Source organism: Lissotriton helveticus, chromosome 6, assembly GCF_964261635.1.
Source record: "Lissotriton helveticus chromosome 6, aLisHel1.1, whole genome shotgun sequence".
Taxonomy (NCBI): Eukaryota; Metazoa; Chordata; class Amphibia; order Caudata; family Salamandridae; genus Lissotriton; species Lissotriton helveticus.
Genome location: NC_136067.1, coordinates 1,389,267,824 through 1,389,285,139, shown reverse-complemented (window position 1 = coordinate 1,389,285,139; position 17,316 = coordinate 1,389,267,824). Strand labels below are relative to the sequence as shown.

General features: G+C 43.8%; 1 protein-coding gene across 2 annotated transcripts in view; it reads left to right on the top strand.

Annotated features, from left to right (window-relative positions):
• The window catches only part of LOC144761751 (uncharacterized), a 1,311,126-nt gene that overhangs the window by 48,144 nt on the left and 1,245,666 nt on the right, over positions 1–17,316 (top strand). For both annotated transcript variants that reach the window (XM_078647002.1, XM_078647003.1), the window contains exon 8: positions 16,329–16,400. In XM_078647002.1, coding sequence (XP_078503128.1) covers positions 16,329–16,400 — 72 coding nt within the window. The remainder of the gene's footprint in view (positions 1–16,328; positions 16,401–17,316) is intronic.

Below are 17,316 nucleotides of genomic sequence, written 5' to 3'. Positions count from 1 at the left end.
TTTCTCTAACTCCCAAATGCCTTAGCACCACCAGCATGTTCTTCCACTCAACCGAATCAAAGGCATTTTCAGCATCTAAAAACACTGCTGCCTCGACACCCGGTTTAACATTCTGTAGAGCCGCAAAAACTGTTCCCAGATTGTAGGATACGTACAGCCAGGTACAAAGCCCGCCTGCTCAGGATCCACCAAAATAGGCAAAAACGGGGTCAGTCTGTTGGCCAATATTTTAGCAAAGATTTTAGTGTCGACATTTATCAACAATAGAGGTCTATAAGGCGAGCGATCTTCGGGAGTCTAGCCAGGTTTCAATATGGTTACGATCAGTGCCTCACGCATGGAGAGGGGCATTATGATAGTCTCTCCCATCTCCTGGAACAGAGTGATCAAGTGTGGGCCTTATAAATGGCCAGAGTGAGCCCATCTTGGCCCAGTGCACTTCCATCCTGCATGGAGTTGAGTGCCATACGGATCTCAACAGCGTCAAGAGGTCTCATGAGATACTCTCTATGGCTATTCGTCAGCTAGGGTACTTGTATGTATTCCAGATAATTCACTACATTTTCTTCATCTGGGGTAACTTTCGAACTGTACAAGTCCTGAGAATATAGTCCAAATCTATTTACTATTTCCGCCTGCTCTTTCAGGGCAGTTCCCTTCTCATTTTGTAATTCTTCGGTGACTCCAAATTCATACCGTCGCCGGGCAATCGCCGCCAGCACTGAGCCTGACCTATCTCTCTCACCATAGGATCTGGCCAATGCGTATTTCCCCATGTTCTTGATTTCGCTGTCAGATTCCCCGTGGTAGTATTATAATGTTATTTTCAATGGTTCTAAAATCTGAGGGTCGTTCCCTTTAAGTGCCTCTGTCTCCAGCGCACTCAGTCGGTCCTCTAACAGGGCATCAGCAATGGCCCTAGCAGCCACAGATGGGCGCCTAGGAGGTCTCTTCAATCGATCATGTGCCGGATCCAACACGCAGTTCAGATACCCACCCCAAATTAGTGGCAATGGGCGGCAGCCCTTAATAGTCTGTTAATAGTGAATGGTAGAACTGAGGGTCATCATAGTTAGGCCCGTATGTATTTAGAATTTAAAAGTCAGCACCCCTACCATGACATTTTAAGATTACAAATCTACCAGCAGGATCAGTCTTGCATTCTTCAAGTGGTATGCCAGACTTGGGATTAACCCAGGCAATTACACCCCTAGAGGGTGAGTGAGGTGAAGCCAGCTGCATGGAATGGCCCTGCTAGGTTAAGCCTCGTGAGCATAGCGCTATTAGAGGCAAGATGCGTCTCTTGCAGCAGCGCAATTTCTACCTCCTTTCTGTTCAAGTACGCCAGAATTTTACGCAATTTTCTCTGGTCATTTAAGCCCCTCATGTTCCATGTCAATAATCCCAGGCTTCTTCTATATCCCTGCCCATGTTCACTGTGCTTCAGCAACTGACAACACAGTGAGGACACGGCCCTCTGCCCAAATATAACTTTAGCTGGAGCTAGTAAGTCACCGATAAGAGAAACCTGGTCCTACAGATTCATTGTTCTCCCAAATGTAATACGTACAACTGAGTTAGAAAAATACATATATTTTTATTGTTATTAATGTTATTTGGTCCGTATTATACAAAACACTTAAAAATCAATGTCAAAAGGAGTCAATATGAATTTACATCATGAGTCACACACACTCATTCATTCTGTCAATCTATCACACAACCACATACAACATACTCATACATCCCCACATATAGCTATTCATAGTTAATGGAATCACAGTACTGCTTCTGTAAAAGGTACCAAGAGTCTTCACCAAAGTATGTTAACACAGGTTACGGTGTCAGAACAGACTCAACAATTGTACAGGAGGGATATGTAATTCTTCACTTCTCGTACAGTTCAGAAAAATGATTTCTTTTCCAGAAGAAAAATAGAAGTGGGGTAAACACAGGGGCTCCAACGCCGATGAGCGTTTCGGTGTCTAACCTGGATCTGGGTCACACCTTCATCAGGGTGAAGCAAAAAGAGAGTGGGACTCATGAAGGGAGATACCTGTAGGTTAACATAAGACCCCAGACGTGGGTCCCTTGCTTACTGTGCCACTGGATTCAAGCTAGCCTGGCTGAAAAAGGGTGATATACCCTGAAACCGGTCCCAGGATGCTTGTTTCTGGTCCAGGGAGGACCTGGCTTGGCAGTACAGTCTGGACTGTTCCCATGGGGCACAGAGTCAAGACTGATTTGCATATGGCTGGGTCCAAACTGGGGTGGCGTAGTGGGCAAAAGAATGATGGATTTAACCCACATCTTTTGACTGGGGAGAATGTTTGCATTGTCAGCATTCCGTCCATCATTTGTTTGCTGTAACACTTTTTTGCCCTAAGTGGGATGGGTATGCCCAGGATAAAGGGTGATATACCCCGAAACCAGTCCCAGGATGCTTGTTTCCAATCCAGGGAAGACCTGGTCTGGCAGTTCGGTCTGGACTGTTCCCAAGGGGCACAGGGTCAAGACTCATTTGCATATGGCTGAGTTCAAACTGGGGTGACGTAGTGGGAAAAAGAACAATGGATTTAACCCAGATCTTTTGACTGGGGGAGAATGTTTGCATTGTCAGCATTCCTTCCATCATTTGTTTGCTGTAACACTTTTCGCCCTAAGTTGGATGGGTATGCCCAGACGTGGGTCTCTTGCTCACTGTGCCACTGGATTCAAGCTAGCCTGGCTGAAGAAGGGTGATATACTCTGAAACCGGTCCCAGGATGCTTGTGTCCGGTCCAGGGAGGACCCGGCCTGGCAGCACGGTCTGGACTGTTCCCATGGGGCACAGGGTCAAGATTGATTTGCATATGGCTGGGTCCAAAGTGGGGTGGCGTAGTGGGCAAAAGAGCGATGGATTTAACCCTGACCTTTTGACTGGGGGAAAATGTTTGCATTGGCAGCATTCCGTCCATCATTTGTTTGCTGTAACACTATTTCAATTTTATTTATTTATGATAACGGAACTCGATTGAGATCCACATAATTGTTTGACAAAAAACACCAAAGTTTCATTAGAATGAATAAAAATATCAATATAATGATAGAAAACATTTAAAGAAATAGAACAGTTTAAAACAAAACATTTCATTTGGGGGTTTAAGCATTGCTGCAATAAAGTCAAAGGCAGTAAAAATACCCAATTGAAGGCACAAGGGTTTTAGCCATTTGCGCCTATATGCCATAAGGGCTGGACAAACAAAAACAACATGATACAAGTCCTGGGAATTAAAATTACAAAAATCACAAATATCTGAACCGCCATACCGTTTGGACAAAAGACAGTTTAGAGGGAGTAAATTATGTCTTAACAAAAGGGTGAATCGCCTAACTCCATGAGGGAGATTCCAACATACATATGGCTGAGGTTTTTTTATTTCATAAGGATTATCGATAGAGAACATTCCTCTCTTTGTTTTATTAGTCCTACTATCTACTCTGAAACTCAGCTCCTAAGACGCAGTCTTTAAAGATAACTTTAATTGGGCTGTAGATAATGAAAAGAGGCTTTGTTCATCTAGCTGTAATAAAATAATCGCCTGTCTGAAATTCCTTACAATGGAAGAGTAAGCATTAAAGGAACCCAGCAGCTCATTTTTTATTAGGTACCTCAGAGTGCCAGGCATTCCTCCTGCAATATTAAAAACCCAACGCACCACACTCGCAGCTGCCTGGGACCAAGAACTGCGCAGGCCAAATTCTTGTCTTAGAGAAGACGTAGAATTTGCAGTATTTACAGAAACTAAGTTACGTAGTATTTTTCCTTCGGTCGAGTCCAAAAAATTCCAGCAAGCCATATCCACTATTTCTAGTCCGTAGATTAGGGATGCGGGGATTTTTGCTCGGAAGACCTCGAGCAATATGGAAAAATGCCTTCTTCCTGTCGCTCTGTAGAGAGAGATAAGACTCTTCCCTTGAGTAAGAGCTTTCCTACTATTGTTCTCAGTATGTGTTTTTTCGTTTAAATTACTCGTAACAATCTTCCCAAGGAAGGGATAGGATTTGACTACTTCGAGTCTTTCACCCCCAACGGACCAATAATAATTATCGTATTTAGATTTTCTCTTTCCCCGAAAGCACATTATTTTGCTTTTTGAGATATTTATTTTTAAAAAATGAACCTCGGTATAGGAGGTCAAAGCTTGTAGACGACAGTTCAAGCCTTTTGGGGTAAGGTCCAAAATTAAGATATCATCTGCGTACATTAAGCACGCAATTGGAGATCTCCCCAATACTGGTGCAATACCATTGCTCGCTGATAGTAGAACTTTGGGGAGGTCAGCAATATATAAAGAGAATAATAGGGGAGCCAATAGACAGCCCTGTTTAAGTCCATTATTTGTGGGTATAACCCTAGATAGTCCTCTCTCACCACCCATTAATACTCTGCACCAAGTGTCTGTGTGTAGTGCGATAACTAGTTTTAATAAGCTGGGGGGCATCCCTAATTTAATTAATTTACTCCACAGCAGAAATCTGTCGACCTTATCGAAGGCCGTAGAGAAGTCAATGAAAGCCCCATAGACGCCTCCTCTACGGACTGTAACATATTTTTCTACCAGGATTTGAAGAGCAGTAAGGATATCCAAGGTACCATGTTGTTTCCTAAAGCCAGTCTGCTCTAATGGAAGTACTGCAGACACAGACACCCAGTCATTTAAAGAATTCAAAAAACATTTAGTAAAAACCTTGCCTATGGCATCTAAGAGGGCTATTTGTCTATAATTTTGGGGTAAATCTCTAGCCCCCTTTTTATAGAGAGGGATTAACAAACTTACTTTCCAAGAATACGGAACGATGCCATTGGTATAACAAACCTTAAAGACTGGATATAAGATTTTCCCCCATAGGGTACTATGCGATTTTAATACTGAAATCGGAATTTCATCTGGGCCTAATGCGCCAGAGGAGCGCAAAGCTTTAATTGCAGCAACGATTTCTGATTCAGAGGGAGGATCATATGGAGATAAGTCTTCCTGCAGTTTACTGAAATCAAACTTCTCACCATTACTGCTATAAAGATGCTGGATAAAATCAACCCAAGTCTGCTCATTTATAGATATCGGAGAGGGTCTAGATCTTACCCCACATCCCTCCCCAATTAGTGACCAAAAGGTCTTTGACTGCCCACTCTTGGATGCTTCACGAAGTTTAATCCAGAGAGCATCTTCTTTCTCGCGTTTTAATCTAACCTTCATCCTTTTTCTCCTTCTTCTCAAAAGGGAAATTCTTTGACTACGTTCATGAGAAGGGGAGAAATATTGGGCCCAAACCAATTTATTTATTTCTATATTTAGCTTACGAAGATCAGGGGGGATTTTAGGAATTATCTTAGCTGATATAGGCTTTTGAGCTTTTAATTTTAAGGTTTGTAAAAGGGACACAAAGCAAAGCAGCTCTCTACCTTCCCATAGGATTAAGTTCTCTACTGTGTATTCTAATATATTGGTCAAGTTTCTAATGGACCTTGAATTCCAATAACATTTCCCTTTTTTATTATTGAAATTCAATAGGTCATCCCCAATATTCCATGGGTCCCTTTGAGGAGATGTTACATTCAATTTTACAGATAAAACATTATGATCACTGAGATCAGTAACAAATACTGATAAATCCTTCAGAGAGCTAAAAAAGGCACTGTCAACTATCACATAGTCCAGAATCGAACCACCATTCCCTGATTTATGAGTAAGATGGGCGGGACTATCAGAGGGAAACCTTCCATTGACTATTATACAATCTGCCTCGGCTAAACTCTCCAAGATTAGTTTCCCTCTTTTATTTGTTTTAATGTTCTTTGGGAATATAGCTTTAGGTATCTGGAACGTTTCCTCCTTTACTTTATTTCTAAATAACTCTAGGGCACCATTAGATATTTTACCATTTAGGTCACCCAGTAATAGAATGTAAGGGGGGGAGTAGATTCCTGTAGATTTAATATAAAGGAACAGATCTTCTTAATTCCGTGATTATAATTTGAGTCAGGAGGTAAATAGGTGTTTATTATTATGATTGATTTATTGGAGCCATCGTTGGCAAAATTTATTAAAGTTATTGCCTGAAATAATTTGTTTGGATCTAAGAAATGGGTATCATTCCAATTGACTTTGTTTGACAGAAGACAAGCTAGCCCACCTTTCGCACGGCCTCTTATAGAGGGAGTAGCATTACACTCCAACACATAATAGTCTTTTACAGCTGGAAGATTCCCTACCAGCCAGGTTTCCTGTAAGCAGATGATATCTGCATCTAAAGAGTGTATAAATAGCAACTTTGCGGTACTCTGGGTTAATCCGGCAATGTTCCATGATATTATCTTTAAGTTATCGTTAAAAATCTGAATTTATTCTAGATGTAAGACCAGATTTATCTGACAAGATGGCAGGCAGCCAACTCCACTCCAAATCAGCGTCTTTACCCTAATTTGTTTTATAGGAGGCGGATTATTTACTATCACCTGTCGCTTATTTTTTGATATATGTATTTTTAACTCTTCAGTCGATACAGGGAGACTGCCTGAGGGATATGATTTTGTGCCCTGATAGATTAACATTTTTTGGCATTTTTGGGTTTCTATTGTAACCGGAATGAAAGGATCGACATCGATTCCTCTTATTTGAAATTCTTCGGCCCATTGTAGAATGTGATTTATTACCAATTTGGAGTAAAATTTTACACGTGCCATCTTTCCATTTTCCGAGTTTATTAATGTTACAACATCTATATCTGCCGATTGAATCAATTTTAAGCTCTCTATTTCATGGAAGCAGTTAACTAAAGCAGATCTATTTAAAATAAGATCTGGATCGAAAATGAGTATGAAATCGAGAAAGAGAGTATCTACGTTTTCTCTGATCTTAGACACTGTCTTAGATGTGATTTTAGATGTGACTACTTCTGAAAATGGGATAGCCAGGGGGTTTAGAATTACTTTAGGATTAGAGTCAAAGACTGAGATTAAATTTTGATCATTTGCAGATTTGATCTGATCTTCAGAGTATTGTTGGTTTATAGGAGGTAGTAATTCTTGTTGTATTACTGTGGGAATCGCCTTTGGACTTACCACTTGCTCATAGGATGAATTAAAGTTCAAATCCACAGGGTTGGAATTATTCAAAGAAGAATCTTTATCATTTTCAAAAGTAATTTTCCTTTGCCTTTTTTTATAAAATCTACGATTTGGTTTTCTTTTTTTGCATCGTTGTTTTTTTATTACTATTATTTCGGATTTTTTCTCTTTTAACGGAGAAACTTTATCCGATAGAACTGGAAGGTTTAATGTTTCTTTATTTGTTTGGGAAATAAAAATAGGAAAAAGAGGAGGTACAGTGTTAGATTCGTTATCCTCCCTAGATGGATATACCTTGATCTCCTGGCTAATAAGGGCAGCACAATTATTATTAATTGGATTCTCATTCCTATGGATGGGAGATTTAATAGGAACTACAGTGTCAATGTTAGTTTTAGCTAGAGGATCAGACATAAAAGGTACATCAAGAGTTGTCTTATCCTCTATTTCCTTATTTTCTTCCTTACTTAAATTTTTAAGAGGAGTAATTATTTTTGAATAGATGACATCTTCCAATCCTGTATTATGACTCAATAGTGCCTTTAAGATCAAGGTTACTGTATCAAATACGTTATCTGACCCATTAACCAATTTTTCCAAAAGCTGTAGAATAGATGAGATAAGCCGCTCTAAAGAGGTTAAGGAGTTAGATATTACATTATCTTCTCATGTGTAAAAGTTTTGGAGATCTTTATTTTGAATATGAGTGGGGCTAGGGAATAAGTTCATTTCAGGGGTGGAAAACTCAGAATTTTTTGAAGGTGTACTGCTAAAGAGATGTAACACAGGAGTTGCTACAGTAACCTGTTCAATAATGGAGTTCTGAGCTTTAATTAAACCTTTCTGGTACTCAAAATTTATATCAGGAAGGGTATAATCCTCTGGGGGATATGTAGCGAGGTAGAGGTACCAGGATGCATTTTTTGATCAACTTTTGGAGGAGGGGAAAGATTATGAACTACTGCTACGACAGGAAAAACAGAGGAGTTACCTTGATTTACAGCATTTATTGCCAATTTTTGGGCATCCGGATGAAGAAAAAGATCTTCTTCTTGGTTCTTATAAGATATATCTTCAAAATGGGATAGGGCAGTGACACCTGATATGGGACTGTCTCTTTTATTGACAATGGAGTCTCTCGCCTGATCTTTCATGCTGGTATTAATATTTTCAGTAAGGACCCCTTCCCGATCTACTTTATCTTTACCCTTATCCCATAAAGAGTATAGTTGGCATGTACTTTTTTACTTGTAGAGCTGGCCAATTTCTGTTTCGCAAGGGGTTGGACTTCGTTTTGGAACAGGCTCTACCGACTACCACTCTTCCAGATCTCAATTTCTTGGTAGTCATCTTGTCTAAAGGAATAGTAAACTATGACACCTTACAAAATAAACAGAAAAGCGAAATGTTAAAAAGAATAAAATAAGTATAAATATGAAAAAGCACAATGGAGTCCGGTATTTGACAAACTATACTAACTACTCTATCAATCTTTAGAAATGGAAGACTAAAGGGGAATGGCCCGGCCCAGCCTCTCTCGGTCTCTGTCGGTCACAGTCGGTCCCGCCCTTGTCCCGGGCTTCTCCCGGCGCCCTCCCGCGCAGCGGGACTCTTCAGCTGCATATAACTAACTAGGCTGTATGGGGAGGAGCCTGCAGGGAGAGCGCCCCAGCTGGTACCAATTGGGGGTGGTTGCTGGCGCTCCTGGGACTGGTAGTCCTGCGCCAGCAACGCGCTCGCAGCCCTGCAACAACAAGCTCCCTCGAAGATATTCAGGTGAGACCCTTTAGAGTCCACCTCACACGAAGCGGGACCCGCGCAGCGGGTACCGCGAGCAGTATTTGTAGAGAGCAAGGAAGAGTTCAGGTGCAAGACGAGTCCAGCGTTTGTGCAGCAGCAAGAAAGAGAAATCCACAAATGCGCCTGGAACAGAGGTTTTTAGCACACGATTGAGCAAGGGAGGAGCCTGCAGGGAGAGCGCCCCAGCTGGTACCAATTGGGGGTGGTTGCTGGCGCTCCTGGGACTGGAAGTCCTGCGCCAGCAACGCGCTCGCAGCCCTGCAACAACAAGCTCCCTCGTCGATATTCAGGTGAGACCCTTTAGAGTCCGCCTCACACGAAGCGGGACCCGCGCAGCGGGTACCGCGAGCAGTATTTGTAGAGAGCAAGGAAGAGTTCAGGTGCAAGACGAGTCCAGCGTTTGTCCAGCAGCAAGAAAGAGAAATCCACAAATGCGCTTGGAACAGAGGTTTTTAGCACACGATTGAGCCAGGGAGGAGCCTGCAGGGAGAGCGCCCCAGCTGGTACCAATTGGGGGTGGTTGCTGGCGCTCCTGGGACTGGTAGTCCTGCGCCAGCAACGCGCTCGCAGCCCTGCAACAACAAGCTCCCTCGACGATATTCAGGTGAGACCCTTTAGAGTCCGCCTCACACGAAGCGGGACCCGCGCAGCGGGTACCGCGAGCAGTATTTGTAGAGAGCAAGGAAGAGTTCAGGTGCAAGACGAGTCCAGCGTTTGTGCAGCAGCAAGAAAGAGAAATCCACAAATGCGCCTGGAACAGAGGTTTTTAGCACACGATTGAGCAAGGGAGGAGCCTGCAGGGAGAGCGCCCCAGCTGGTACCAATTGGGGGTGGTTGCTGGCGCTCCTGGGACTGGTAGTCCTGCGCCAGCAACGCGCTCGCAGCCCTGCAACAACAAGCTCCCTCGTCGATATTCAGGTGAGAGCCTTTAGAGTCCGCCTCACACGAAGCGGGACCCGCGCAGCGGGTACCGCGAGCAGTATTTGTAGAGAGCAAGGAAGAGTTCAGGTGCAAGACGAGTCCAGCGTTTGTGCAGCAGCAAGAAAGAGAAATCCACAAATGCGCCTGGAACAAAGGTTTTTAGCACACGATTGAGCAAGGGAGGAGCCTGCAGGGAGAGCGCCCCAGCTGGTACCAATTGGGGGTGGTTGCTGGCGCTCCTGGGACTGGTAGTCCTGCGCCAGCAACGCGCTCGCAGCCCTGCAACAACAAGCTCCCTCGACGATATTCAGGTGAGACCCTTTAGAGTCCGCCTCACACGAAGCGGGACCCGCGCAGCGGGTACCGCAAGCAGTATTTGTAGAGAGCAAGGAAGAGTTCAGGTGCAAGACGAGTCCAGCGTTTGTGCAGCAGCAAGAAAGAGAAATCCACAAATGCGCCTGAAACAGAGGTTTTTAGCACACGATTGAGCAAGGGAGGAGCCTGCAGGGAGAGCGCCCCAGCTGGTACCAATTGGGGGTGGTTGCTGGCGCTCCTGGGACTGGTAGTCCTGCGCCAGCAACGCGCTCGCAGCCCTGCAACAACAAGCTCCCTCGACGATATTCAGGTGAGACCCTTTAGAGTCCGCCTCACACGAAGCGGGACCCGCGCAGCGGGTACCGCGAGCAGTATTTGTAGAGAGCAAGGAAGAGTTCAGGTGCAAGACGAGTCCAGCGTTTGTGCAGCAGCAAACACATGTTCACTGTGTGTCATTCTTCACTTTCACATGTTTTGACAATCCTAGCTACTATAACAAATGTGTTGCCATAATCACTCCCAACAAGTATGACCATGTGAACTGTAAGAAAAGTACCAGCCCCCCCACCCACGCCATGCCAACCCCAACTAGGCATAAGCGGCCTACTTGCCCCCTCACTAGCAATTACTAGTACATATAGCAAGAAAACTACAATTGTGCAGTAATAAGAACTATTTCAATTGTGACGCTTGAGCGTGAAACGTATTAGGGCAGATGTTACCGGCCATCGCTTTTGTGGGGTCCCAATGCCACACAGCCACTTTCCAAATAATAAGAGAATTCCACTGGAGGTACTAAGTCTCTCAGGGAGCCTCGTAAACAACTATTGATGGATAGCATCTCTCGCTCAATAAGATGCTGACTTCCCGTACCAATAAGCCTGGCCTATGCGAGTAAGGGCCAGCAGAATCATACATTTCAGCATAAAGTTATATTTCACGTTAAGGAGGCACTCCCTGAAAGCTAAAGGTCTAATCACCCCAATTCTGCACAGATTACCTACTCACGGGGCAAATCATCACAAAAGTCTGGCATGCAGTGTTTCTCATCAGTAATTTTCATCAAGTTCTCCATCCCCTCCATCAGCCCGATCGTCTGCCATCTTGTCTTTCCTGCACTTTCCAGTCAAGTCCCAATCTTTGAGGGTTTTTTGCAGGGACTGGAGGTCAGAGAATATCCTTGCCTTACCGTAGAACATCACTCGCAGCAGCGCCGGATACAGCATCGCGTATTACACTTTTTACTCCCGCAGCTTGCGTTACAGAGGTGTGAAGTGCTTCCTGCCCTCCGGGACTCTGATAGTAAAGTCTGGGAATAAGGAGAGGGAACAGCCCTCATATTACAAATCTCCCAGTTCTCTTGCCCTCCTCAGTGCCCCTTCCCGGTCTCTGAAGCTAAGTAACTTCACTATTAGTTGTCGAGGAGGGGCTCCCGGGGGCGGCTTAGGTCCAAGCGATGGGTGCGCACGCTCCACAACGAACATAGGAGAAAAGGTGGAAGTGCCAAGCAGCGTAATAAGCAATTTTTCTATAAAGGTCTCCATGTTGCATGTCGCGGTAGACTCGGGCAGGCCTATAATGCACAGGTTACTGCGCTGCGACCTGGCCTCCAAATCCTCTGCCCTGTCCTCCAAAATAACCAGAGTTCTCTCCATCTTTATTAGCACTATTAGAGTCAGTTTGCCCCTCCTTAACTTCAATAATTCTGCATTCAGCCATGTCAAGACGCTACCCGTGCTTGTCAACTCTCTCGGTCATACGGTCCATCCTGTAGGACAAGGTGTCTATTTTTGCATCAATCGCCGATAAGCCTTTCTGCATAGACGCAAGCATTGTTTTGTATCCAATTGGGTCATCAAACAACCTGTCTGGTTCTGACGTAGTGGACTCCAAGGCGTCATCTCAATGCATGGATTTGCACTGCTTGAAGTTCAGCTTAGGCTGCGTTTTGTCTAGCTTTTCCGTGCTGTCGCCGATCAGGATCAATGCAAGGAGTGCAGGGATGGCGTTATCTGTTGCGTCAGCTGCTGTTCCTGTGAGTGCCATCGCCCACCTACGCTGGATGTAGGCCACACAAAGGGGAGTCAGTGAGGGTTTCACACTAGGCAGCTTAATAGTTCGCCAAGAGGGCAGGCTCAGATCCACCCTGCCCTTCTAGGAGTGTGTCCCTCACTTTGTTGCCATGAAATAGGACATTGCTTGTCCGTGCACAGCGACCAGAGCCCAATACAGTAGCAGCGCCACAATGGGAGATAGGGTCGCTCCGGCCAGGTGATGAGGAAATGGTGTTGTGTTCACAACGAATTCGGGCCCCCCTGCTCTCGCCTAATGCCAAAGAATCTGCTCCGCAGGTAGTCTGCCAGCAGTAACCAGGATAATTATAGCTAATAGCTGCCGGATCGATGTGGCGGTTAGCGGTGCTCACTTAGCAAGCGACCATCTTTGGGCCAGGCAAGCTCCGCCCGCCTGTAAAGTCTGTTCCCTGTAGGAAGACGGACCACCTCAAAAGTTTGGCATTCTCACCTCTCATTTGCATTAGCCATTTGAGAGGTCTGTGGTCAGTCTGGACTGTGAAGTGAGTACCAAACAAGTATGGTCTCATCTTCTTCAGGTACTAAACCAGAGCAAATGCCTCCCTCTCAATGGCACTCCAAAGCTGCTTCCTGATGAGTAACCTCCTGGTTATAAAAGCACCAGGCTGGCCTTGGCCTTCATCATTGGTCTGGGATAAGGCAGATCCTATCCCTAGCTCAGAGGCATCAGTCTGCACAATTCACTGCTTGGTGTAGTCTGGAGCTTTGAGAATGGGTGCTGGAGCACATCGCCTCTTTCAGGGTGTCAAAAGACTTTTGACAGCTAACTGTCGAGTTTACTTTCTTGGGCATGAGGGGTGTCACAATGAATCCATACCCCTTTAACAAACCTCCTATAATACACAGTGAAGCCAAGGAAAGCCTTACTTGGTTCTAGGTTGTTGGACCCTCCCAGTCCAGAATAGTTTGGATCTTAGGTTGTAATGGTTGCACTTGGCCTCCACCAACGCTGCCAGGCAACCTGCCTGAAATCTCCAATTGAGGATTTCTAGTCATCTTTGATATTAAAATGCTTGCCCGATCACAGACCCAAAGGTTCCGCAATCACCCCCTTCCCAAAGCAGTGGAAAGCGAAGGTGTGAGATTGCTGAGGGCCCATGATCGCACTGAGGAGCAAGTGGTGGTACTGCTTGAAAGCTGGCACTGAAATGGAAGCAGTTTGACTATTGGCGAAGAAGCCGATCAGGGACCAAGAGGCCGGATGTTGCAGGCAGCCAAATGACCAGCGGTCTTTCAAGCTGGTATTGACACAAGGCAAGCAGCTTTTGACACAATATTAAACAAAGGTTAAACTCAATTCCCTAAAAACTTATCAGGCCCAACTATTAATTGAAAGGGCAGTCCCAAACTATGACTAAAGACTAGATATGATCTTTAACAGCAATCAATAAGTAGCAACAGACAATGAAATAGCAGAAGTACTTATCTGTAATGAAGCAGCGAATAAATGAGGATGATGACTCTGAACATCCATATTGTTTGGACATTCGATTGCTTTATAATGTATTATTGTTCTTTAAAGGGCTGAATGTTGGGGCAGGAATAAAAGGTTATTGCATAATGGTAGCCTCCGGTCTTGTAATGAAATAAGCCACCTTTTCATTGCTTTGTTTAACACCTCAATAGCCATAGCCACCTTCTCAAAAGACTGGAAACACGCAAAAGTCAATCCCCTACTAAAGATACCATTAGCAGATCCCAGTGAATTCCACAACTGACAACCCATCTCCCTGCTCCTATTCCGGGCCAAAGTATTAGAAAAAGTTATCAACCAACAACTCTCCTCACATCTGGAACCGAACCTCCACCTCGATTCCTCTCAGTCTGGGTTCCGCAGCAACCACAACACCAAGACAGCCCTCATGGCGGCTACTGACGACATCCAAGCCCTACTCGACTGAGGAGAGACTGTGACTCTGATCCTCATAGACCTCTTAGCAGGCTACGATACTGCTCCCACCACACACTCATCACAAGGCTGCACAGCAGAGACATCTAAGGAGCTGCTCTCAGATGGATTGCCTCTTCTCACCAGAAGAATGCAAAAAGTCATTCTACCCTTCACCTTCGAACCAAAGAAAATCATCTGTGGAGTACCCATAGGCTCCTCGCTCATCCCCACCCTCTTTAACACATATGATACCTCTGTCTAGCATCAACAAAACCCATGGACTGGCATCATATCCTACACTGATATCACACAACTTATCCTCTCCCTCTATGAGGACACCACCAACACCAAGAATAACTTCCACAACTGCAGGACAGACGTTGCCAACTGGATGTAGGACAACTGCCTAAAGCTCAACACAGACAAGACAGAGGTACTGATCTTCAGAAACAAAAGCTCCCCCTTGCATCATGGTGGCCCTCTTAACTCAGACCCCCACTGACCACACTACGAACCGACTACAGACAATAAAAAACACAGCAGCCAGAGTCACCCTGGAACTCCATAGACAAACCCACATCTCCCCCTACCTCGGGGACATGAACTGGCTCCCTGTACAGAAAAGATGCTAGGTATCAAGCTCCTGGCCCACGCATACCAGGCCCTAAACAACCACAGACCCACCTACTTGAACCATCGACTGTACTTACATCAGCCCACCATACATCTCCGCTCCACTTCCGTCTCTAACTTTCTTCCCCACATCTGACCTAGCAGATGCAGAGGTCGCTCCTTCTCCTACCTAGAAATAAAGACATGGAATGAGCTACCCCTTTATCTCTGTACCTCCCCATCTCTTGCAGAGTTCTGAAAGTCCCTGAAAACCTGACTATTTGGCAAATCAACTGGACCCTGCCATCACCTGTATACCCTCACGTGTGACAAGAATTGCTATACAAACCTACTGATTGATTGATGCTGAGAGGCAGTATGGGGTGATTGCCTGTTGTTCATGGCAACATATTTGAAGGGAATCTATGTCTAGCTAATTTGAGAAACATCGAATAAAGATTTTTGTGCACCCTCAAATTCTCAAGATTTTCATATTCAGCTACTGTTCCAGTGGATGGACACTTTTTGATTAACATAATTATTAGAATGCTCTCTGGAATACTAAAACTGACTCAGCTAGTCCAAGGCAGTAGAATGATCACACTAAGTATTATTATTTGCCTGTGTTCCAGGTTCAATGAAGATCTGGAAGCTAGCAGTTGCAATCGGCTTTTTGGCCTTCCTATAGGGGTGTTAATAGATGTATTCTCCACATGCTCAGTAGTAAAAGCTCCCAATTTCCTGTTCTCCTTGTCATATCCCCTCACATACATGGTAGTCAATTAATGGGTTATGCTCTCAGCACATGGTATTACCTAATGTTAACATACTTTGCAGTGGGCAATAGTGGATAATACCTTACAATCAGCTCTAGATCAGAACTCTTAGGACACTCTTCATCATTAGTGAACACATGCATATGGGCAGTGAGATCAGTGTGCAATTACAAAAAAGAACAAAGATGCATGAGTGTAGTACCAATAAATAGCACACACTGCATAGGTAGGCTGATGTTTAGGAAAACGTGCCTCACTTTGCACATGTAAAGAGAATCCTCACCTTTCTCTGGAAAATTATCTGCCTTTCATTAATCTTACAAGTTTAAGTTTGTTGTTTTGAATTAGTATATTTTACTAAGATCAACCTCTTTGCATTGGCTATGAACTTGTCCATTCCCTTACAGCCTAACAAGGTGAACATGCATCCTTTGTGTTATTTCTCTTTAAACAAACTTGCGTGTATTATTTGTCTGCCAGAAAAATACTTCATGCAGTCTATTTATACTCATGGAATGTCTATAGGCAAACTAGCCAAATACACTGCTCAGACACTGGAGATCTTTAAAGCCTTTAAACCTTTAAGGGTATCATGGCTAAATAATATTGTCATCTCCTACTTCACATGATTATTTAGAAACTAGGTTGCTGGTAACAAACTCTGTGTGATCATGGTCCTACTTAAACTTGGGTGCCACTGAAAAGTTTGATGAGAGTCTTTCATTGTGGTCATGGAGGTGGAGTATGGTGTGGAAAGTGAAATTGGGCCATAAAGTATGTTTTGCCTAATGCAATTTTTACCTTTACAGCAGCCACAGTGGTTCCCGGCAGACACAATAAGAAGAGAGAGCCGAAGCCTCCTACCTTATTCTGGCGAAAGGGTGAGACGGGCACCATGTGTTTGAGTATTTCCTTTGCCTCAGAACATTTTATCTTTTAGTTTCTATGAATGCGTAGTAGAAAAAAACAATAATTTCTTGCCACCTGTCTCTCTCTATAACTAACTACACAATCTGCTCTAACATACATTGTCTTATCTTACTGCCTCATCCTTCAATGGACTTTACCCAACAATGATTACATCTTTATGTTCTTTGAGTTTTGACAATAACGTTTCCAAAGGTTTGTTAACTTCAAATGAATGCTGTTTCATCAAGGTTAATAAAGGCTACTAATTGATTCTCTAAATAGATGACTATTTACCATGTATATTTCTCAAGACAGCGTAGTTTGTGCAATACTACCATATACTCATAGCCAAAATGTATGAGAAAGATTTTATGTGAATCACTGCTGTTTCTTTCTTTTTTGATTCCAACATTACCAGTTGAACTAGCCATTCACACTCTCAATATAAAAGACACCACAATCTTCTGGATACATTATAGATTCCAAGCAAATCTTTGAAACTGTTTATCTCATCACCACCTGGCTTTGTAAATGCATATTTAGTGGCAGCACCCATCTTAATGTCATTCGCAAGTAGAAATAAGGTGACCTTTACATATATTGTACAAACAAGTCTAAAAAAATTATGATGCCTTTTATGATCCAAGATTTGGAATACAAGGTTTTCAGAAATATCTGCAGTTAATTTGATGCCCTCTGCCAGAGCCACCAAACTCTACCATCACTCTTACCAAGATCTACTGACTACATTTTAATCTTTTTGCTCCTAAATGATAAGACTAGGACATAGTATTGATAGACCAGAAATGTGTCATGGACTAGATTGGTAGGGAGGTCGAGAATCGAGATTGCATTGAAGTACCGGAGAAAAAGCTCAATCCATTGTTT